Raw genomic sequence first — 24,406 nt, forward strand, 5'->3', positions numbered from 1 at the left:
GTGACAGGGAAATTGCACAAGTTTCGGTCGGTGTGGCTCATAGGCGAATTGAACGTTCCCCCGTGATTATGATTCGCGATTTGACGCTGGCAAATTAGGTTAACAGTTTTGTTCCATCGTCGTTATGATTAAATTTCTGTTTTGCAATCTGTTCAAGCCGTGAGATGAAGAAAAGTCGAATTGGAGGGAATAATTGAGTCCTTTGAAAGATTCGAAAGTAAATGTAAGCAAGTGAATAAGTTTCGAATTCATCCTTTTTTTTTTTTGCATTTTTTTGCCTCGAAATTGCGAAATTAGTAGATATTGGTTATTTAGTATTCTTAGTGCAGTACAATGGTAGAATTTTTAGACCCTTAAATAGACTAAGATCTTAAAAAATAATTTTTATTTATTGTTAACAAGACTAGAAGCTCTGGAATTTTTGAAAATTAAAATAATTATTAGAATTAATTTTTTAAACATTTCGTTACCAAAAGTCCACCTTAAATTTTATTTTCGTTCAAAACTCGAATTGCAATAGCAGAAATCAAAATTGAAATAATTATTAAAATGAATTTTAAAAATGTTTCGTTTCCACAAGCCTGCCTTACATTTCATTTTCATTTCAAAATTCGAAATACTGTAACAGAAACAAAAATTGAAAAAAATTTCAAAAATATTTCGTTACCCTAAGCCTACCTTAAATTTCATTTTCGTTTTAAAATTCGAATTGCAATAAATGGAAATAAAAAGTGTAATAATTCTTAAAATAAATTTGAAAAGTGTTTCGTTTCCTCAAAATCACCTCATTTCTAAATTTAAATTGCAGTAATAAAGATACAATTTCTTCGCAATTAAACAAAATTCTGGCCATAGATTTACAAAAACTTTTATCAGGGATTAGAAAAGCAAACCTTGAGCATTACACAATAAATAAACATTTAGATAGGACAATCTAAATTTTGATAGCACACAATTAGATGGATTAAGTGTCGAGTTATCAGTCCACCATCGTGTCGTCTAAGCCGATGCAATCGTGAATATGACGATAAATACACTGTTGAAAACGACACAGCGATTAACTTCAATAAGACGTCTGATCTCAAGACGTGAAGTCAACATGCTCGCAACAAATTGAAGAGTCTTATCGATACCGATGGATCGTGGATTCGATAAGAATTCACGCTCAAGGAATCGATAAAGGTACATAGAAATCAAACATCTCGATCAAACAAGTACTTCCTCTGATAGGAGCACTGAAACTGATGCACATGATAGAAGCTTTGATTATTTTCAGGCAAATGAATTTCCAAAACTAAAAATTCCTTGCTAATTTATTTTCCCTGTTAAAAATTATTTTTAGCGCATAATTACTTTTCATAATTAAAAATGACTTTCTGAATAATTATTTTCCATAATTAAAACTTATACTATTTTCTCCATTGTAGACAAACTGGGGCAGCAGAAATCGACGTTAATATAAAGTTTAATGGTTTCTAACTTAATATATGAAAATGATGGAGGTATTTTTCGGAATTGTTTTAAAGAGCCATCGAAGTTGATAAATATTTAACATAAGAAATTGGTACTTATAAATTACTAGCGTTGTAAAAAAATTACTTTGCATTGTTGAAGGTATTACAATATTTACTAAACATAATTTGTAAAATAAACCTAATTAAAAATAAACATTCTGCTTATAGCATGTGTTTGAAAAAATACACAAAAATTTAGAATCAATTTCCAGTATCAGATTTAACAAATTGGCAAATTTAACAAAAATTATGGGTAATATTAAAACATTCTTTCATTAATCTTTATTCCATTACTACATTCCTTTAGCAATTTTAAGACACACGAATTTGTGGATCAAATACTTCAGTTTTTTTATTTTTTATCCTTGTGTTTTAAATCTCATCAACTTCTTAGTTATTTTATAAGCGACTGTGAACTATTTTAGATCATTTCTGTCATTAATCTGTATTGTTAAAAAACCTTTGCATATGAGGCTGTCTACGTCCTCTTTCTAAAGATTGTCTTCTTTAGTAGTGTTCTAATTTGAAAGAAATTTCGATAAGTACTTCATTTTATTTTTCATTTTTGTCCCTTCCTCTGTCCAAATTCAAATGTTGTCCCTTCTCTGCTAATTTTAAAGAAATTTCGATAACTATTTCATTTTATTTTTTATTTTTGTCCCTTTCTCTGTCCAAATTCAAATTTTGTCCCTTCTCTCCTAATTTTAAAGAAATTTCGATAACTATTTCATTTTATTTTTCATTTTTGTCCCTGTCTCTTGCCAAATTCAAAATTTGTCCCTTCTCTGCTAATTTTAAAAGAAATTTCGATAACTATTTCATTTTATTTTTTATTTTTGTCCCTTTCTCTGTCCAAATTCAAATTTTGTCCCTTCTCTGCTAATTTTAAAGAAATTTCGATAACTATTTCATTTTATTTTTTATTTTTGTCCCTTTCTCTGTCCAAATTCAAATTTTGTCCCTTCTCTGCTAATTTTAAAGAAATTTCGATAAGTACTTCATTTTATTTTTTATTTTTGTCCCTGTCTCTCGCCAAATTCAAAATTTGTCCCTTCTCTGCTAATTTTAAAAGAAATTTCGATAACTATTTCATTTTATTTTTTATTTTTGTCCCTTTCTCTCTTCAAATTCAAATTTTGTCCCTTCTCTGCTAATTTTAAAGAAATTTCGATAACTACTTCATTTTATTTTTCATTTTTGTCCCTGTCTCTCGCCAAATTCAAATTTTGTCCCTTCTCTGCTAATTTTAAAGAAATTTCGATAACTATTTCATTTTATTTTTTATTTTTGTCCCTTTCTCTGTCCTAATTCAAATTTTGTCTCTTCTCTGCTAATTTTAAAAGAAATTTCGATAACTACTTCATTTTATTTTTCATTTTTGTCCCTGTTTCTCTCCAAATTCAAATGTTGTCCCTTCTCTGCTAATTTTAAAGAAATTTCGATAACTATTTCATTTTATTTTTCATTTTTGTCCCTTTCTCTGTCCTAATTCAAATTTTGTCCCTTCTCTGTTAATTTTAAAGAAATTTCGATAACTATTTCATTTTATTTTTTATTTTTGTTCCTTTCTCTGTCCAAATTCAAATTTTGTCCCTTCTCTGCTAATTTTAAAAAAATTTCGATAACTATTTCATTTTATTTGTTATTTTTGCCCCTTTCTCTCTCCAAATTCAAATTTTGTCCCTTCTCTGCTAATTTTAAAGAAATTTCGATAACTATTTCATTTTATTTTTTATTTTTGTCCCTTTCTCTGTCCAAATTCAAATTTTGTCCCTTCTCTGCTAATTTTAAAGAAATTTCGATAACTATTTCATTTTATTTTTTATTTTTGTCCCTTTCTCTGTCCAAATTCAAATTTTGTCCCTTCTCTGCTAATTTTAAAAGAAATTTCGATAACTATTTCATTTTATTTTTTATTTTTGTCCATTTCTCTGTCCAAATTCAAATTTTGTCCCTTCTCTGCTAATTTTAAAGAAATTTCGATAACTATTTCATTTTATTTTTTATTTTTGTCCCTTTCTCTCTCCAAATTCAAATGTTGTCCCTTCTCTGCAACGCTCGCAAAGGAGAGCAGCGTCTATTGATGCGGGAAAGCTAGATGTAAATCCAGCGAAGTGTGCCGAGTGGATACAGGTGTTTCCCGTATTTGAGAAAGATAAATCGCAAGGCTCATTATTCGCGGGCAAAGAGGCAGCGTGCGCCACTAGCGCGTATCGTAAATTAAGACCGCGAAAATCCCTCGTGACACATGTACCATTCGATCCACGAAGGCCAGCCTTGGATGCCTTTGACTTTCACGATTCTATTTCCACCTCTCGTGTGATTCAGCGGGACGTGCAGAAATTTAGCGAAGTCTTAATTAATGAACTATCGAGCACCTTTGGTATAAATGTACTTATGGAACTGTGGGTGTCCCAGGAGGAGCTGAATGACATCAGCGTGGTAGGCCATTTTGAATTAAGAAGATTGAATACAGTATGGGCCTTGCTTCATTCGTTTTCAAGAGGTTTTTCGTGAATTGCAGAATATTTGCGATTCTCTTTGTGTTTGCACGTGGATTTTAGTTTGTCATTTTCTGTTTGAAATTTTCTTTGTGGTAGATGAGTAAGAGAGTTAAGAAATATGTGACAAAATAAGGCATTGTTTTTCTCATTTTTTGGCCTCTTGTTTTTCTTCTTTTTGTTTTATTACAATCTTGTTTTTTCTCTCTGTTTTTTGTTTCAGTACAGTTTTTTCTTGTCTTTCATTCTTTGTGTCATCAATAACAAGTGAATCAAGACTCATAATGTGACCTTCTTGGCTCAAAATGACCTACCAAACATGTTAGCACATGTATTTTGTTTCAATCCTAATTGAATTGCAAATGCAAGTGAGATCAATTTTCTCTTGAATTGGTAATTGTATATGTAACATAGGTTTAATTGTAGTTGTAACAGATACACAGTATATATAAATCAAAGTTCTTTGATAATGAGAGTAAAATTCACATTGCCTAAAAAGTCTATTTTTTTACAAATATGTGTCACAAATTATGAATTACATTTTGTAGAGGACACTTATTGGGTCCCCATATCTCCTCAGATACAGTTAATTTGATAACACGCTACTTCAGATCATATCTAATAGAATTAATTAAATTTTGAATATGATGAAGGGGAAGTATTAATTTTCTGTTTTACTTTTCCTCGTCGTATTTACAATACTTATGATAAAATAAATGTGAACACTATTATTTTAAAAACAGAAATAAAAATTAAGTTATGAGAGCTAAAATAGAGTAACCTGAAGACTAACAAGTATTCTATAAATTAATAGAAATGAGATCTAAGCAAAAGAATTTGGATTCTCGGGTCTTCCAAATAATTATATTCATTATATTATTTCTCTCTGTACATATTTTGTCTCATTTCATGTTTAATTTAAAAAAAAGAGCAGAAGGTCGTGAATCATTTTGGATTTATTGTATCGATAAAATCGACTTCGAAGGTTCTTATTAAATTTTAAAACGAGGTGAAAATTATAAAATTTATATTATTAATTTATAGTACATTTTCATACAGTTTCTGTATACGATTAGCTTCTTGCTTATCCTCCATATTGAATTCTGTATGGCTCAGGATTTTATTGACTCTTAATATCACATGTAAATATTTAAATTGAGCAATAAGGACAGTCAATCACAATGTCCCTAATTTTCATTACCCTGTAACAGCTTTTGTTAGGTGGTTTTCTATTCTCTTGGTGCATATTCTGTCTCAATTTTTGTTAAAATGTGACTTATGTCCTTATCGCCCAGTTATAGGTGTCCAAACTTTGGGTGGCCAAAACAGACTTACATTTTGCATCATAACCAATATATTTCGGTCCATTTGATCACGTGAATCGACATAGTAGGTTTTCTTTTTACTTCTCGAATCGTCGGTACGTCAAACGACGCGTGGCTCGAGCGCGCAGTCCCATTGGAAATATTAAATATTACTACACGCAACATCTAAAGTTCATATGTCCAATCAGCCTTTAACTGGCGATATGGGAGTTAGAGATCCCATCAATTTTTAAACAAACAATCTACTCGCTGTATTTGATAGAACTGTCTTCTGACAATCTCCTGATAGAGCGAGTGTATACATTCTTTATGAGACACTCGCTGTAAACTCATAGCTCGGTCCAAACAATGAGCTTATATTGCATCGAAATTTATGCAGTAGCTGAGATCAATAAATGGGCTGGGAGCTTGTTTTCAAATGGTGGAAATAAGAATGTGAGATGAGATTGTGATAACTGGGGAAGTTCATGCAAAATAAAATTTTTGTAGAAAATTAGTGCAAAAAGAAATCCTAAATTGAAAATATATCTTACCATCAATAAATGCCATAAAAATGCGATTATATTGAATCTCATGTAATTTTATGAATTGTTCACATATTTTTAAAGATTTATTCTAATTTGTGTTATATTTCCATAAAATCCACAGTCTGGTGATAACGAATTAAATTCATGGCAAAAATAGTTCTTATTAAATTGTACTATTTTTTAAATAAGAACATGTTCTAGTGATTATGTAGAAACGAGATTCACAACATAGGTAAACCTATCTCATTTCAAACCTATCAAAGAATTAAATATGCTACAAGATTTTCCTTTGCTATCCTAGAATAAAAAAAATTGACAAGAATGGTTTCTGTTATGAGCTCTTCAATTTTTCAGAGATGAAAGTGATAATGATGAGTTTATAACAAAGTCACAGTGTATTCTGACTCGACTCTACATTGAGAAGGAAGTGACTGTAGAGTATGTAGAATGAGTCAAGAGTTAAGCCATCCTCGCCCCAGCATTCTACACTGCCTATTTTTATAAAGACCATGCCTCTGAATTCTTGGACTCCAATTTCGTGCCATCATATACGTACGCTTAGTAGGAGCCAAAAGTTGTGTTGAAATTATAAAAGCTAGGAAAAGATTCGTGCATCGTGAGTTGTAGAAATGGAGAACTTCAAGTAGCAAAGTCTCTTCGATAATCGATCCCACTATTTATTCAAAAAATAGTATCCTCTCGTTACAGACTCGCGACCCTAATTCGATTTTTCTCTTCATAATAAATTAAAACTTAAGTGGGATACAATAACAGTCTACCAAAAACAATGAAGTTAGGCATCAGGAGGATACTTCAGGTTTCATTCTTGTATTAATACATTCGCAGCCGCTGACGTAAATTCGCGTCATTTCAAATTCTGTTTTCGATTGTCGTCGACATGGATTTACGTCACTTAAGCTTTTTTTGGTTATCGCGGAGTTTTTATCAAAAAACAATTTCCTACAAGGCTGATATTTTAAACCAAATTGTATAATCTTTATCCTTGTTTTAATCGCAGAAGTCTGCATGCAAATCACTAAATAACAGTAGAACCTTAACATATTCGTTAAAATGTCGGAGGAAGATGCTTCAGCACTATGGAAAGACATACCGACAAATGCAGAAGAACATGAATTATGATCTTCTCGGGAATAATTTCCATACATCCAAGTCGTCAGGAATACCAAATGCAGTCATCCACAGGCGATGCACTAAAAAGAGAGATTTCTGTAGTAACCAATACCAAAGACCCGCATTCCCTAAACCGTTTGCCTTGAATTCCATGTTAAGCCCAAGCTTACCTGCTTCCAACTTTCATTCTTCCTATCTTAATAGGTTACCATATTGTGGAGACCTCAAAAACAGTAGGAATTTTAGGAATTACTCTAGAAAGAACTATAAATGCAATTTTACATCTTAAGCTGCATTCACATTAGGCAACTCTTGGTCAGTCGATCAAGTCGTTCATTGCACTAAAATTCTATTTTTGTAAAATTTAACAAAGTAAATTTATTCTAATTATTAGGAAATTAATAAAGTGCATCAAGTAATTTTAATTTTTCAATGTAGTATAAAAAATAGCTCACTATACATATTTAGGTATTAGAAAAGGTAGGACACTTTTGACCTCATCGTGCTTCAAAGAGTTAAAATATATACAGAGCGATCCATTTAAATAAGGCCAGATAAATCTCTCTTCCAATTGTAAATTTGGTTCTGCCTCATAGTCATAAATATACGAGGTGGTGTACTCATATAAGACCACAAAACTCTCTAATGATACAGTATATTAAGTCACACGGGAAACAAGCGAAATATAATACTCTCTGGCTCTGGGGTCCAGATATGTAAATTTATATGGTATCGAGGGACCAATATACTTGCAAACGATATTTTTCTTCCAACTGAGACAGATATTTTGGCGTCCCTATTTAAATGGACCAATCAGTAACTTACAACAAATACCCCAAAATAAATAAAATCGCATTTACAGTTCCTCCCGAATAAATTCTCAAATTCCCACTAGTTTTAAGGATGTCAAAGTATGGAAACTCCTCAAACGTGAGGGACGCAAGAAAGGTCAGGACACTATTGACGATTTCTCGGCAGGGTGGTTCGCTGGAACTAGTCTGCGACGAGAAAAATACGCAAAGCGTTTCACCTCTCGCGATACGCCCATAGAAAGAGGAACACGAACAGCAGTTGCGCCGAGCCTCGTGCTCGTTTTCACTGAACCTAACGTATTCCGCCCCGAAGTAGGTTTCTAGGTTGATTTCAGTGAATCTTTTTTTTCACCGACGCTCCCAGCGAAGGTGCTAACAGCGAAACTGAGTACGTGGCGACCCCTGCACGGCTGTTTCATTCATCGACATCGGCTTTTCATTTCTTCCAGTTCCCTCGGTACGCGCTGTGAAATATCCAAAGGCGATTTTAGGTGGTTCTTTTTTTGGCAATTGTATTGCTGTATTGCTCCATGGCTCCTGTATGTATTTTCTATTCCTGTTTGAGATTCTCGGGAGTGACAGGTTGTTGAAAAGATGTAATTCGAGGAAATAGTGTGTACAGTGGGTTCTCGTTAAAGATTCGCGGTTCAGTGATTATGATCTTATAACGAGAGACATGATTTTAAAATCAGCTCGTTATTGGAGACTCGCTTTTGTGCTGGGAATGGGAGTAAGAGGTTATGAAAGTGAAACATAGCTGCTTTGAATGATTTCGAGATGTGAATAGGGGAACGAGTTTATAACGAGGCTGTATTTGTATTATCAATATAATTTGCGCATTTCTAGATTATAAATTGAAGAAGAACTTGAAAAAAGTATTATCAGTGCTCGTAAATTTGAAAATTGTATATTTAAGTTCAAAAATTTGAGGATTTAAATTTGTAAAATTGAAAATTTCTATTCCCACGTTTGAATGGAAGTATTGGAATTTGATATTTTTAATTTGAGTATTGAAATTTGAAAATTAGGATTTAAAAATTTCAAGTTGAAAGTTCAAAACTTATGTTTGAAAATTGCAAACTTATTTTAGAAAATTTGAATTTGAAAATTGAAAACTTAAACGTAAAAACTGAAAACTCGAGAACATGAAAATTCTGTGTTTAGAAGTTTCAGAAGTGAAGATTTGAATTTGAAAATCGTAAACTTCAGAACATGAAAAATTGTAGGATTAAAGATTTGAATTTAAAATTTTGGAAAATTTAAATTAAAAATGTTATTGAAATTTGAGAATTGAAACTTTGTATTTCGAACTGAAGAATAAATGAACTGAAGATTAAAAATTGAAAATTGAGAATTGAAATTGTAGGATTAAAGATTTGAATTTAAAATTTTGGAAAATTAAAATTTAAAATGTTATTGAAATTTGAGAGTTGAAACTTTGCATTTCGAACTGAAGGATAAATGAACTGAAGATATAAATTTGAAGATTAAAAATTGAGAATTGAGAATTGAAATTTAAAATTTGAAAATTAAAAATTGTAATTTTGAATTTGAAAACTAGAATTTTCAAAGCTAGAAAAATTTGGAGTTGAAATTTCAAAAATTAAAAATTTCTATTTGAAAATTTGAGTTAACTATCTCGGTGCTGTCTCGAAATATTTACGCCTCAGTTCACTCGAACATCTAAACGATTATTCTTTCGTATTATTCCACTACTTGACAGCAAACTAAAATAATCTATTATTTCACTTAACTTCTATAAAGATAATAATCCAGTTAGCATATTAAAGGGGCTTCAGAAGGGTACCGCATCAGAATTGATTCTAATCGCCGCGCAAGTAGGATTGGCAAGACAGATACGGCCTTGGGCCGAGGCACCACGCGGAGCAAGAGAGCCTGAACTCTCGCGCTCTCCACCAGCTGCCAATTATTCTGGTTATTCCGGTACATGTCGATCCGAGCGCTCTCACTTTTTCCTATCCACGATATCGGCCCCGTCGCAGCTCGAGATGCGCCCGACCTGGTCCGTCATCCGCCTCGAAGCTGCCACCCGCGGTTACGTAAAACGGGGATTTCGTAAATCGTCTCGACGTCTTGACGGAACGACGCCGACGACGCGCGCCGTTCGCCCCCCGAAGTATCGGGGACGCCTATATCTGCGGGACCGAATGTGCGTTGCAAATTTACAAACGTCCGTAAAGAGACGACGACTGTCAGCTGAGATTGTTTCCATCGCGACGCTGACGTTCGACAACCGCGCACCCGCGGGCGAGAGTTTGAATCTTCGCGTGAACGGTCATCGAAGGGATTCGAAGGATAAGGTAAGGGACGAACCACACTGGCGATTGCTCGCGCTCGATTCTTGGAGCTGCGTTCCTCTAAAGGCGCGTTCAGGTTAAACAGGCTGCTTGGATTCGAGTGGCTTGAGTGTGGCTGATTTGGGGCAGTCTGATCAATTTTAACGTGTTATGTTACTTTGCTTAATATTCTTGGAAACTTCGAGTGAAGTTGACGTCTTTTCAAATTTTCCTTGCCTTGATGTACACAATGATTGGTGTATGCCATGGATACTTATCATATAGAGCAAATTTCAAGCAAATCGACGAATATGTCTTGTTTGAAAAATATATACTAAATAACTAGGGTGCATCATTCCTTTCGACGCCATTTTTATTATTTTTGTCTGAGATCTTGAATTTAAGTTACTTTTGAATTCGAGCCATTTGAAGCCAAGTAACTTGACTTGTGTCTTTCTAAAGTCTAGGAAGTCTTGTTCCTAAAGTCTTGTTCAAAATAGTGAAGTTACTTGAATTCAAGTGGCTTGAATGTAAGTGATTAGAGGCAACTTGATCAAAGTGTTATTTTGCTTGAATTGAAACGTCCCTTCAAGTATCCATTTCGTTTAGGCACGTTCAGGTTAAACAAGTTACTTGGATTCAAGTGGCTCGAATGCTAGTGATTTAGGGCAATTTAACCAGTTTGATCAAGTATTACATTACTTGACTTGAAATATCCTTCCAAGCTTCAAGTGAAGTTGATGTCCTCTCAACTTTTCCTTGTCTTCAGATACACATTGATTAATGTATACCATGATGTATACATGATGTATACATGCTCTACCACATAGGGCAAATTTCAAGCAGATCATCGAAAATATTAACATCAAGGAAACTGACAAAAGTGCATGCCTTGTTTGAAAAATACATAACCAAATAACCTGTATGCACCACCTCTTTCGACGCCATTTTTATTATTTTTGTATTGCAACTTGAATTCAAGTCAAGTAACTTCACTTGTGTGATCTCAAACTTAACATCAAGCTATATGAATACAAGTGGCTTGAATTCAAGTAATTTGACTAATCTAAACAAGGCTTAGTACATGATTGAATCGAGATTGGAGAATTAAGGTACAGCTCCACTGTGGCAACAACAAGCAACATTTTCTTGCTATTCCATGTTTCTTGAAAAACTCGTCGCTTGTTGCCATAACTTTGTCATGTTTCTATTACTGACGACGATGTCACAAGTTACCTGCTGCTGAATCTTTTTACAGTCTAGCCTTGATCGAACCCACATTTCTCATTTCCTCTTTCTGTTAGTACTGATAACAATAAACGCTGCAGCTGCAAGAAGTAAGTCTTCTTCAGTCATCATTTACAGCTCGTAACAAACTGACTTGCGTGTAGACAGCTTGTTGCAGGCAACAAATGTAGCCTTGGATTATGTCGCCACAGTGTGGACAAAAGTTTTCATTAGTTACAGTTGGTTGGAAACCTTTTTCAATATGTAGCAACAAGAAGCGACAAAATGTCGCTCAATGGAACCGTATCTTTATTTATAATATAAACAGGTACATTTAGAAACAATGAAATATGAAGAAATAATATTTCATCGAGTTGAGAGTGGAGAGTCAAGGAACTGTGAGCGTATCGATAATATGGTTCGACTCTAAATATCCTAGCAGTCGACCATGTGTCGATACATGAACAATAATGCTAGTTTTATTCAATTTTAGACTTAAAGTCTGATAAATTAGGTATAACCTACTTAAAAGAAATTGGTAACCCATAGATTATTATCAGAACATAACATTTTTGTGTTTGGGGATGAGGAGAGGTATTTGAGAACAGACCTTTTTGCCAATAGTGTTGTTTTATGTGTTAAAAACTCGATAAAATAATATTTTCTATAATATTTCGATAACCCAGTCCAGCACAATAGATGCCAACATACATACATGTTCAGGTAAACGCCCTCTCCCCCTTGACTACATCTTTTGGAACTCTAATAGCATCAATGCATTTTGCAGAAACCACCATGCCATATTTTGTGAAATTCTAATAACTCAGTCTGAAGATATATAACAAAATAAACGTACATACACACATATCCATACATACAGAATTTAATCATCAGTTTTATGACGTTTTTGGATTTAGGAGATCTCGAAACGTCGAGGAATACAAAAAATCGGTGGGGTCAAAATTTGACCCATAGCAATACTTTCTCCCTGTTGTATGTCACAGTAATAGCAGTCGAGAAAGTAATAAAAACTAGTGTCCTAAAATAGCATCCTCAGTTACTGTGACCTCATAATTTAAAAATCCAGACGTGCAGGTTTAGGTTGTTTACTTACTGGGACATGTGACATCTTAAGTGTTCAGGTATTGAGACATTTACCTAACAATTTTAGGAGGTCCTTGAACTTGTGTGTTGAAGAGTGATGGATGAGTTGATAGCCACGAGGAAAATGTAGTTGACACTTTGAGTGTCAGTTTCAGTAAAATCTATTACGTGCGTCGTGATCTAGATTCTTAGTAACACAGTGATTTTAATTTATTTTTATGGTTATTTGATGAAAGAAAATGGTGGAAATGATTAAAGTCCAGGAAATTTTTAATACTAACATTTAGGGTACAATTTAAGGTACATTATGATATTTTTTATTATACTTTATTTATTATAGTACTTTTAAAGCAGATTTGAAGTTGTCTAATGTTAGTGATGTATGTAGTTGCAGAATATAATATGCAACAGGAGAAATTATAGTTAATTGCAACATGTATTACACTGATTTTAATAAAATGAAAATCTACGCAATGCTCAGTTTCAAGTCAATAAACAGATAGTTACGATTCTTGCTAAAGGATAGAGCAATTTTATATCTTTTGCCATACTTCTTCCTTTTCAAATTTTATAAACATGAACTATTCTTTTTCTGAATAACTATTCAATCATCTGTACTAGAATATTCTTTAACAATCATTCCTACTGTTTATTAATAGGAATATTTTATAAAAAAAACTTGCTATTTAATGTGTTCACAAACAGCAAAATAAAAGGATTTTTACCACAAAATTGCTGCAAAATTTCCGCCATAAAAGAAACTTAATTAAACCTTATGATACAACCACTATAAATATTTCATACATATAAAATGATCTTATCTCACTAATATTTTTGTATTTTTATATTCTTCCCCTTTTTCAAGCTTGCAAAATATACCAAAGTAAAATCTCCTAGAAATCAACCTTCACCAACAGTTATTGTTATTACATAGGAAGGTTGGTCATAATATAAGCAATCCTAAATAACAAAAATGTTGAATATTCAAAGTTCATTTAATCAAGCTTTTACTGTATCCTATCAGCTACCATAGAACAACAGACAGTTTTATCATCCCTGCACTTGTGTTACATCATCCGCCATGAACTTGATCTGTAAAGGTTAGGATTATTTGGGGAGCGTTATCTGCATTTCATGCTCGAACCCATTTACAGGGAAAAGTCATTAGTCCATGGCATGTTGATCCAGACATTTCTATTCTGTGATCGCTACAGATCCATCAGAGGCAGACGTATAAAATAACGGAAGCGCCTCGTGGACCTCGAGTCGCCTGTTTCGCTTGGCATCGCTGGGGAACTCCCGTGCCAAAGATAAAGGGAAATTCGTCTTTGTTCGACGCTAAATCGGAATGCTTTGACTATCGTAGAGAGATCACGCGCGACTAGCGCCACCGATAAATTTAAAAGATGCCTGTCTTGGCACTCCTTGGCGACGTTTCGCTTTCTTTTCGAATATTTCCGATTTCATCGCCTCGTAGCTGGTAATGGCTACTGAAATACTTTTGATCGATTCGAAATTATATCTATGACGAAACACTAAAACCCAGATAGCTCCAATGGGACGGTAAATGGGAAACGATTTTTCGTGTGAGTGAGCGAGCGTATGCAGTAATAAATTGATATAACTAGGTTCTAGTGTCCAAAGAAATGTAACTAGTAAGGGGGATATTAGGGAAAAAGATTTATGACGAAAAATTTGAATCATTTCGAAAATGTTTCGTAGCTTAAGCTTTGTTTAGATTAGGCAAGTTACTTGAATTCAAGTGGCTTGCATGCAAGTGATTTGGAGCGATTTGACCAATGTGAACGTGTTATATTACTTGACTTGAATAGCCTTTTAAGCTTCGAGTAAAGTTGACGTTCTTTCAACTTTCCCTTGCCTTGAAATATACATTGATTGATGTGTACTGTACCATACAGAGCAAATTTCAAGCAAATCGACAAACGTGTAAACGTCAAGGAAGCTGTCAAGAGTGCATGTCTTGTTTGAAAAATACATAATCAAATAACCAGCATGCGCCACTTCTTCTGGCACCATTTTTGTTGTTTTTGTATGACAGCTTGAAGTCAAGTTACTTTGGAATTTAAACCACTTGAATTCAAGTAACTTGACTTGTGCAAATACAAACTTGGCATCCAGCTACCTGAATGCTGAAGTAACTTGACAAATTTGAACGAAGCTTTAGAATTCCTGAAAAATCTTGGGTGTTTTGGTGTCTTAGAAGTCTTGATAGTTTTAAGTTTTTCTAAAACTTTTAAACTTGACTGTAAATCATAGATTTTTTGTGGTCTTTTTTTATTTTGTGAGCATCTATGTGGTGTCTATTCTAATAAAATATTTTTTGTTTTGGCAAAATAATATATAGAACGTGTAATGTCTAAGATGTATACATTTACGTAACTCTGGGCCTTATTGGGTTAAAACAACTTTAGTGAGCTGGGGAGTTAAACTACTTAGAATTATATTTTAAAAAACATTCAAATATTCTTTGCATCAATATACTATGCAGCCTTCACTCGATTCACAGACGATTTGCTTTGCTTGCACGTGAACAATTTCAAATTCTTGCACGCAAGACGATGAATATTCATCGCCTGAGAATTAACGTCAAACACGGCTCCTGCAAGTTAATGCTTGAATATTTAACGCCTGGTTTTACTTAACACGTTTAATGCTTAATAATGTATGGAAATACATTATTACTGATACATCTGAAGGATTACAAGCGAAATACTGTGAATGAAATTAATGGGCTACTGAAAATCTCGGAAATGAGTTCCGCGTGATTCAAACTTTCGCGCCAAGTCGACCCTGGTCGAATTTCGAGGTATCGACTAATGTCAATGTGACAACGTATATCGTCTGGAATTCGCGTGGTCGAAGGAATTTTTTCGAAACGAATTTCGTATACGTGGGCCGTTCGTAATGAATTATCGAGGAAAAACAGTGCAATCATTCGACATTTTCTCGGTAAGAATTGTTATTTATCGCGTGGGTGAATATTACTCGCGGAAATTGGCGCAGGATTGAATTTGGCACGTGCGAAAGATTCACAATAGCTTGTAATAGTTTTCTGGTTACAAACGGAACGAAAATATCGCGTGTTGTCTCGAAATAGATTCCTCCTTAAGCTCATAAATTTATTTGTTTTTACTTGGTTTATATTTTCCTGAAGTTTGAACAATCTTCAGTGGTGTCGACTTAACCTCTATTCGAGGCCAAAATGATTAACTCCACTTTGAATTTTTGCAAATTTTAGTGCCAAAGCAGTTACTTGATGTTTAACTTTTTATGTTTGAAATAAATGTACATAGTTTTGTTTTGTAGAGTTCATCAATTTGGTAAATGAGTGACTCATTTGTGATAATGATAGCGTTGGGTAAATACATGTGTCATTGATGTTTAAACCATTCCTTTTTCTTTTATTATTTCTTTCTTTAATATTTTTTTTAATTTTACTATTTATTTCGCAATTGAATACATATTTAAATAGTATCGGAGAGAAGTTATCTATATTGCTATAAGTTTGAAAGCATTTAAGTAAAACCTTCTGAAATCAAGATAGAAACCTGTTATTACATTTAAGGCTTTGTATTTTATTAAGTTTTATAAATGTGTACATATTATACATTGCAAAACTAAATTAAAAGTAATAAAAAATCTCGTCTTTGCCAAATTTTTGCCTGATCAACAAAAAAGAAAAAAAAAATATGTGGTTGCTTTGGATCTTCTAGATTGTAGTGTACATTTAGTCAAATAGTAAGATCAGGATAAAATGAAATGATAAGCAAATAGTTAGGAATTTGTTATTACCTTTTCAGAACAATGACCTGTTAATAAAAAAGAAGGAAAGCTCTTATGCATAATATCACTGATATAGAATTAATGGGAATTCTTGCTGTGTAAATTATCCCTATGAATTACCCTCATATCTCTTTGATTTTGTCAATAAAATTTAATAAGATAGTTGTATAATGGATAACAATATTGCAAAATTATAATAACTGTAAATCATGTAAATGTAAATGATCTATATTTGAACATGCAAAATGTATTTCATTTTTAAATATAACTAACGTAATGGTTATTTGTATGTTACAGTTTCCTGGTGAGTGCATCCTCACATACATGGAGTTTCAGCTGGATAGTGCAGAATACTGCCAGGCTCAACACAAATAGAGAGACACGCCCAAGCACCCTAGAACCTGCTAGGTATCATTAAAGAAGAAGTAAGGAGGAATAATCTTAATCAGGCAAAAGAAAATTCGATAATATTGGGATCATTGTCTCAAAGTCAAGAAAATCATCAGCTAGTCATCACACAAAACATAGAAGAATTAAATAGAATCAGTTGTTAATTTACATTAAATGCAAGCATTGTAGATACTGAGCGCACCTGATCCAGGCGCACCCAGTGCCAAATAGGTAAGAACTATGATGATCAAAATTTTACTGAGAAATATTCCCAAGTAAGGTTATTAAGAAATTATTAGTGCTACTAGAACAATACAGTAATCTCTTCATAAATGGCAATACCTACAGTCACTTACAATTGACTGTATCACTTCCCTTCACTGTTTCCACTTTGTCTACTGAGTGACATATTCCATATAAACATATTCCATTGTTACAACACTAGTGGTAGTATAATACTTATTTTATTGAGGAGTTCCGTATTAACAGCAGGTTCCATATTGTCATTATTTCCTGTGCTAATATACTAAATATTACAGGAAACTGGTAGACAGAGATTACACTTGAAACTTCTAATTTTACCAGAATGATTCTTAATTACATCTAGGTCTCCACACAGTGGGTCTTTATAACATAAAAAAGAATCGTGTAAAGAGAGTCGAGTAAGAATAAACAAATTGCAACTTGCCACTTGTAAAAAGAGGTACAGATCTACCATGTAGAAAGGAGACCAAGATGTAACATAATTAATGTAGACAATAATAATCTCTTAATAACTTGGGTCCAAAATGGGAATATTCTTTCATTAATAATTCCAACAGTCAAAAACAGCAAAATGTTATCAATATGGGCTTTCTTTCAGATAATCTTCCGAATCATAGTCAAGGATCCCAAGTGGGAATCGATCGCATATCAACAACGCCTAATGTAACGTAGCCCTCACCCTTTCGGCGAAATTCGCACCCCAACAAACCTTCTCGAGGTCTACATGTGAACCCACTGTTCTGTCCTCTGTAAAAAAATAACAAAGTATTCAATTAGTTAAATGAGAAACAACTTTATAAGACTGACATCTATGGGCTAAGTTTGTCAAGTTCAGCCTTTGTTGCTTCGTATAGTGTGGCACATAATTGAAAAAGAAGAGTAATAGGAAACAGTGTCGTACAAAAATCATTGAAAGAGTTAGAACGGTATAAAAGTAGGAGTCCACTGCTGTTGTCCAAGAGGAAATGAGCAACATGAGGGTGAAGGACATCAGGCCGGCGCCCGCCAAGATCGAATACAAAAACATGAAGTTCCTTATCACTGATCGGCCCAATGATCAGACCATTCATACTTTTATTCAAGTACGTCTTTTTATGTTCTGAATAATTATTAAAAAGCATTCTGGACAGTAAATTAAACTTATTCTATTCCATTTTAACAGGAACTGAAGAAGCACAATGTGAAAGAAGTAGTGAGGGTCTGTGAACCAACGTACAAAGTTGAGGAACTTATAGCAGAAGGGATCAATGTCATAGACTTGGTGTTCGATGATGGCACATTTCCACCAAACGATGTAAGTACAATTAGGGTGCGAACACATTACTATTACGTCACGTGAAATCATATATTAATTTTTATAAATTAATTTTTCATCTAGGTCGTCGATGAATGGTTCGAACTGCTGAAAAATCGATTCCGTGAGTCCCCTAATGGATGCGTGGCAGTACACTGCGTTGCAGGGCTTGGTAGAGCACCAGTCTTAGTTGCACTTGCTCTCATTGAGTTGGGACTAAAATACGAAGATGCAGTTGCGTTAATCAGAGAGTATGTATATATTGTCGACTTTGTAGATTTCGAAATATCATGAGAAAATTGCATAATAATTGTATTCGTTCTTTTAAGGAAAAGACGAGGTGCCATCAACGCAAAGCAGCTGGCCTACCTTGAAAAATATCGTCCCAAGTCTCGATTGAAGCTCAAATATGGACAGAAGAACTCCTGCTGCGTCCAATAGATTAAACGATTTCTTTGAAAAAGTTACTAATTCATACTGATTGGTATACCTAATTGTATAGGTTTTCACGCCTGGCAACAAGAGACATACTGTACCGACTCTGTTCCGGAAGGCCTATCAATGGAAATGCAACCGAACAATATAAAGCCATATTTCGCACCGTCTAATTCTCCATCATGAATCAAGCAATTAAAATATGAAATTGCTCTTACGATTATTTCTCATTTTTACTTTATGAAATCTTTGTATTTATTTTTGATACTAAATTAATATTAAACACTGTGGAATAGGAAGAAACTCTTTATGCGTGATAAGAAATAGTAATAAAATTTCAATGGATCTGATTACCCATCTAATAAAAGAAAAAAAAAAATGAAAAAGTATTGGATCAATTTGTGCATTGATATCTGGTGCCTCGTTTAGTTGAACGAAATTAAGGCTATTGTGTACGAGAACTTAGAAGGCTGCATTTATTGGATCCAATAAAACACGCAATGCGTTACCAATCAATTTATGAATATTAGTTGATGCGTAATTTATACATAATATTCTGGAGATGGTTGGAGCACACACTTCGAATTCACACATCTTATTAAGATGTTCCTACTATGAATTGCATCCAGCTGTCATCGAACGTAGCTCTTTAGAGAAATTAGTGCAATAAAAGTTTACGTTTGCCAGAACGATTGAATTACAGATAGCGTTATAAGTACCTTATAGATAACAATTTTTTTTCATTTCTCTTGCATGAAAAAGACAATGATTCAGCGTGTTTATTTTTACTTCGTACATTGAATACACGTTTTTTCGTGGATGTTTTGCATATAATGTGAACAGAAAAGGAAATAAAGGCAAGATCTGTACATGAAATTTTTTTTACAAATATTATTGTAATATATTAAAACATATTTATTGAACAACATATATCCCGCAACATAAACTGTGGTTTATATAACGCCACGACTCCTGATATTCGTTCATTTCAATTTGTAAATTTAGATAATTTAACATTGAATTCCAATTAAATTAATACGTACGTAATGATTCTCTTTTAGTCACAATCGAACTCAAACTGCAACATTTAGTGTATTAAAACTAACGCTAGAACAGAACATATATTTTGAAATACCGCACTTGTAAAAAAAGAAAGGACACCGAATCTGTATAAAATAAAAACGAAAGCGAAAATCTTCGGATATTCAAATCGACGAATCTTCGAGCGATAGTTTCCAAATAAATGAAAGCAAAAGAAACATAGCGTTGCATTTCCAGTGGCATGCCGAACCGATGGGTGTTCTTAACTCTTATTGGACTTGGAATCTGCGTTAACTTGAGTAACGAAATATCGCGAAGCAAACGTGAAGTAATTGTCGACTCCAGAGTTATATATCACTTTTATCGTAGCTTAGCGGCAATTTCACCAAAATGTTTTAAACCGTCGAACTTTTATTCCGTAAATTTTAAAAGTGTCGCATACGCGATTTTGCGCGATAAAGCGTGCCCGTGAATCGTGTTTTGCGATTTTGGTAAAATTGTCGGTGATGCTGTACGCCACACTAAACTGTGTTCAAAAGATAGAAGAAAAAAAAATGAAGAATTCGCTCCTAAAATAATGAATATAATACTTAGATCATTTCATGTGTCTGCCGACTCGACGTGAATGTACGTGTTCCGAATTGGGTTTACTGTGTTTCGTGCTTAGCCGAGATTTTGTAAAAGGGTGATGTGAATCTGTCAATGTTCGTGTTTTATCTAGTTTGTTTCTCTTTAGGCGATTAGCACGTAAGGATCCCGAATGACAGTTTTCTACGAAGCTGACTAATGAAATTGATCCAGGCGACGATCCCGCTGCCACTGATGAGATCTTGGTCTTCTCCGCCGCGCATAATGTTTAAATGGTACCAGTAACCGAGTACATTCACTGTGATCGCAGACCCGGAATGAAGTTTTTCGAACCTGGTACAGATCCTTTTTTGTAATGTTAAAAAGAAAAACTGCAATATTTTTTACCAGAGGATGGGACGAGGGACATTCGTAAAAAAAGAGAAGAAAATTATTCAATCCTAGATCCGAAATTAACTTAACTTTTAATTGTTTTATTTCTCTTCTTCCTTAGTTCAATTACTGTTTACAGCTATATTTGTAATCTGTAATATGTGCTTTCTTTCTTTTTCTTTAATACAGCTCTTTTTAAAATAAGATGCATCGACACCTTTGATTACGTATACCTAGCGTTCGTTGGACGAAAAAGTTACCAACAATGTTTCTTTTTACCATGTGAAATTTCATTTTGCATATCGATTCACTTCTTCAAGCGACATGTTGTACTTCACTGGCGGGAAGTAATTATTGCGTACGAGTGAATATTTTGTATCTGTGATAGATTTTTTGCGAAAAGGATCGAAAATTAGAAGGGATTTCTGATCGGGGTTGGAAACTAATACGCTACCTTTGGATTGTTTTGAAAATCATTTCAACGTGTATCGATCATTGCCCATGACTTTCAATTATTAATCGATGGGCATTCGTAGATCTTACTTGAAATTGTATAAATTTGATCTGAATATTTACTATCGTATGTCTTTTGCAGAGTATTAAGGAAAATTTGTATTCTCGAAGAATTGAATCGAAACGCTATTAAATATTACTTTATTGTGTAGAAAAAGAAAATATCATCAAAGAACACGAAGTACATATTAATTACCATACTTTTTATAATGGTGATTATGAAATTTGTTTTCATATGATATTTTGTACGTTGCGTTTAAAAAACAAGTTTCAATTTATATGATTATTGAAAAAAAAAAACAGAAATAACTTAGGTAGCAAAGAAGAAATCCTCTATTTTGGACCGACGTAAATAATAATAATAAAAAAATACAGTCACTCCTTTCAAATCGATTAAGCAAAAAATGAATTTGAAAAATAAGAAACGAGTTAGCGCAATTTAAACAAGAATTACTATTATTATATATTTAATTTGTTAATGTAATTTCCTATCTACTGCTGTATTAATGGCATATTGATTAAATTAAATGAAAAGAATTTTGTTATATTGTAAAGCATCAGTAATGAAATAAAAAAGAATGGAAGTCGTTTTGTGAAGAAAACAACGATTTGTTATACTTCTGTCTCTGATATAATTACCAAACTAATTTCTGTGCGAACCGTTTTACTTTCAAAGTAAGTAAACTATTCAAAGTATCAAAAACTGTAATTGTAAAAAATTACTGTTATATTATTTAAATAACAAGATACATGACACAATGAATTTTTACACAAAGAGTAATACAAAATTTAATAAACTTATGGACTACGTTTAGTCTTTTATATATGTACATATTGAATGAAATTTTCGCCAATACTTTTTTTTTTATCTTATATACCAAAATTCTGAAAAAGTAACTTAGTAATTAGAATCAGAATCAGTATCCTCTTCAAACACATTAGCTTCTCGAGGAGGTGAAGAACAGCTTTCAATTTCTTCTTCACTTTCTGATTCAGCTCTGTCTTTACTGTCCAGAGCATAACGCCTCCAAGGAAATCTGCAAAATTAAAAGAAATTAAAACAGAACTATTGTTTTTAAATGATTGATCAATATCTGAGAATAGTACAAAGGTTACCTTATCTTTTCTGTAAAACAGTCTTCAATGAAGGTATGTGAAACAATTTTACAGTGACCTTTTAATTGCTGATACTTAGGTGTATTTTTGAAGGCACATATTAAATGAGTACACTTTTTATTGGTTGTGTTAGGATCTGCTATGTACTTTGCTCCCATTTTGAGTGCTTTTCTCCTAATTTCATCTCTTTGAGGATTAACATACCCACTAAGAGAAAATGTGACATCCTCAAAAAGTTTAGAAAATAACTTCTTTGCTCTCTTTGATTCCATAGCTTTTTTTTTCGCAGCTCTCTCTGGCTTTTGTACTGGTTTCGGTGGTTGTAGTTTTCCACAGTTGTTACATATTTTATCCTCCAATTCATCTTGACACTGAGGACAGATTTGCCTCTTCTTCATTGCATTCTCTTTAGATGAGCTTTCTTCTGGACTTAAGGATCGTTTCCTGGAGTTTGTACTATGTCTCTGATTCTCCACTTTCACCTCTTTCTTAACAGTCTTCTGTGATGGTGAAGGTATGATATCACCAAATGGAGTTCGCATTACTGGCTTGTCTTTTGATTCGTTCAAAACTTTCTCATCTTTCACTTTTGAGCCATTTTGCGAAGCTGAAGCAGCAGGTTCTTTATTTTTAGTTCCAAATACTTCATCTGCTTTTCCAGCTTCCAGTTTTTCTAATAATGGCCTTTTCATCGGCTCCTTATTTTCTTCCTGTCGCTTAGAAAAGTTGTTCATTCCAGTTTCCTTAATTTTCGTTAATAATTCCCTCTTGTAATCTGTTTTCTTGTTATCGACCAAGTTAAGATACTTCTCTTTGAAATCATTCACAGATGATTTACCAGAATCCTCTTCTGGTTTTTTCAATTTAAATCTCCCGAAAACATCTAATCCCAAATCAACCATTATTTCTGTTTTTAAAATTATGTAGGATAATCCAAATAAAACTTTTAAGTTAGCATTCTGCATACAAGTCACCTTTACTCTATCAAATTTTATCTTTATGGTTTCAGGATTTAATTCCTTTTTTGTGAATATTTGTACCTGATCCTTAAACTGGCCATTTGCAGCTTCATCATGTGTCATGAATTGGTGATTTACAATCGGAATCCAATTGTCAGGTTCAGCTGATGTAGACGCAGTAACAACCACAACACAGCTACGATAGTTACCAATATCTAAGCCTGTGATGCAAGAAGGCTCTGCCAATTGTAGAATAACAGTAGCAAGCATCTCTCCTGGTTTGGCACATCGCCATGGAGAATTTGAACGATATTGGAGAAGATTAGACGCAGGATAGGATGGATGTTCCGAAGAACAACTTATTACTTTTGCTAGTTTAATAATCATTGTTTCCCAATTTTACTCGTTTCCCTTCATCTAGAAACGTAATCAAACGTGCCTATGCTTGTGTATCAAACTAAGCAGACCTGAGCTAGTTTGTTTTAAAAATTTAATAATGCTTCGAAAACAAACTGCTTTCCTCTACCGCCAAAATATGTCAGGGCGATACGCAATTATTTGAGCATAAACATAACCACTTTATATAAAATAATACTTTAACTACGGATACAAAAATTGAGTTTCTTAATTGTTTGCAATTTGAAAATATGTTATGTTTTTTATACAAAAACACTGGTATCACATATCACAATGTACAACACTAACGTCACATGCATAACCTAAAATTGATATATGCACATATTAGCGTACACATTTTAAGTAATTACATTAGAGCTTTAGTAGCGATGCACTTTTTACAGGAAAGTTATACAGAACATGTCACGTATCACTGACATTTGTGTCAGGACAGAAACATTCTGTAATATGACAAAGATTTTAGCGCGGGAAAACATTTACGTTTCCCTTATACTTATACTGAAACCACAGGAGCGTATTACTAACAATAAGTTCGTAAATTCCAGGACCTCAGAAAACCAAACTTAATAAAATTCATTCAAATGCAATATATTATTCACATTCTCACCAAATATTGCACAGAATAATTTTACTAAAAACTTTTTCATTCAGTCCTTTTTACTCGTTTTTCTTAGTATCTCATATTTCAGAAAATCACATACGTAGATTGCTCGATATATGTCGATTCTCCCGCCTAAGTCTGGGGCCTTGATAACAGTCCATACTCTCCAATAGG

General features: G+C 33.4%; 2 protein-coding genes across 4 annotated transcripts in view; one reads left to right on the top strand and one right to left on the bottom strand.

Annotated features, from left to right (window-relative positions):
• Nucleotides 1-20,832, top strand: part of LOC143187358 (PRL-1 phosphatase-like) — a 96,642-nt gene extending 75,810 nt beyond the window's left edge. For 2 of the 3 annotated variants that reach the window (XM_076391521.1, XM_076391519.1), the window contains 5 exons: nucleotides 16,540-16,863; nucleotides 17,495-17,978; nucleotides 18,059-18,190; nucleotides 18,275-18,441; nucleotides 18,520-20,832. In XM_076391521.1, the coding sequence (XP_076247636.1) occupies nucleotides 17,862-17,978; nucleotides 18,059-18,190; nucleotides 18,275-18,441; nucleotides 18,520-18,631 (528 nt within the window). In that variant the 5' untranslated portion in view covers nucleotides 16,540-16,863; nucleotides 17,495-17,861 and the 3' untranslated portion in view covers nucleotides 18,632-20,832. Of the gene's footprint in view, nucleotides 1-9,600; nucleotides 10,132-16,539; nucleotides 16,864-17,494; nucleotides 17,979-18,058; nucleotides 18,191-18,274; nucleotides 18,442-18,519 lie in introns of all 3 variants that reach the window. The other variant, XM_076391520.1, reaches the window with a different exon arrangement.
• Nucleotides 20,833-21,814: 982 nt separating this feature from the next.
• Nucleotides 21,815-24,094, bottom strand: Xrcc1 (DNA repair protein XRCC1). Its single transcript, XM_076391518.1, has 2 exons — nucleotides 22,256-24,094; nucleotides 21,815-22,176 (listed from the first exon to the last, which is right to left on the bottom strand). The coding sequence occupies exons 1-2, from the start codon at nucleotides 23,599-23,601 to the stop codon at nucleotides 22,038-22,040; spliced, it is 1,485 nt and encodes a 494-aa protein (XP_076247633.1). The 5' UTR covers nucleotides 23,602-24,094; the 3' UTR covers nucleotides 21,815-22,037.
• Nucleotides 24,095-24,406: the final 312 nt, after the last annotated feature.

The sequence above is a fragment of the Calliopsis andreniformis genome, unplaced genomic scaffold (genome assembly GCF_051401765.1).
Source record: "Calliopsis andreniformis isolate RMS-2024a unplaced genomic scaffold, iyCalAndr_principal scaffold0022, whole genome shotgun sequence".
Lineage (NCBI taxonomy): Eukaryota > Metazoa > Arthropoda > Insecta > Hymenoptera > Andrenidae > Calliopsis > Calliopsis andreniformis.

Excerpts from the sequence above, each read along its gene's own strand:
- Xrcc1 (XM_076391518.1), bottom strand. The coding sequence starts at position 23,601 with ATGATTATTAAACTAGCAAAAGTAATAAGTTGTTCTTCGGAACATCCA. Across the intron at positions 22,177-22,255 it reads TGTTTTACAGAAAAGATAAG|ATTTCCTTGGAGGCGTTATG; the intron begins GTAACCTTTGTA and ends TTAATTTTGCAG.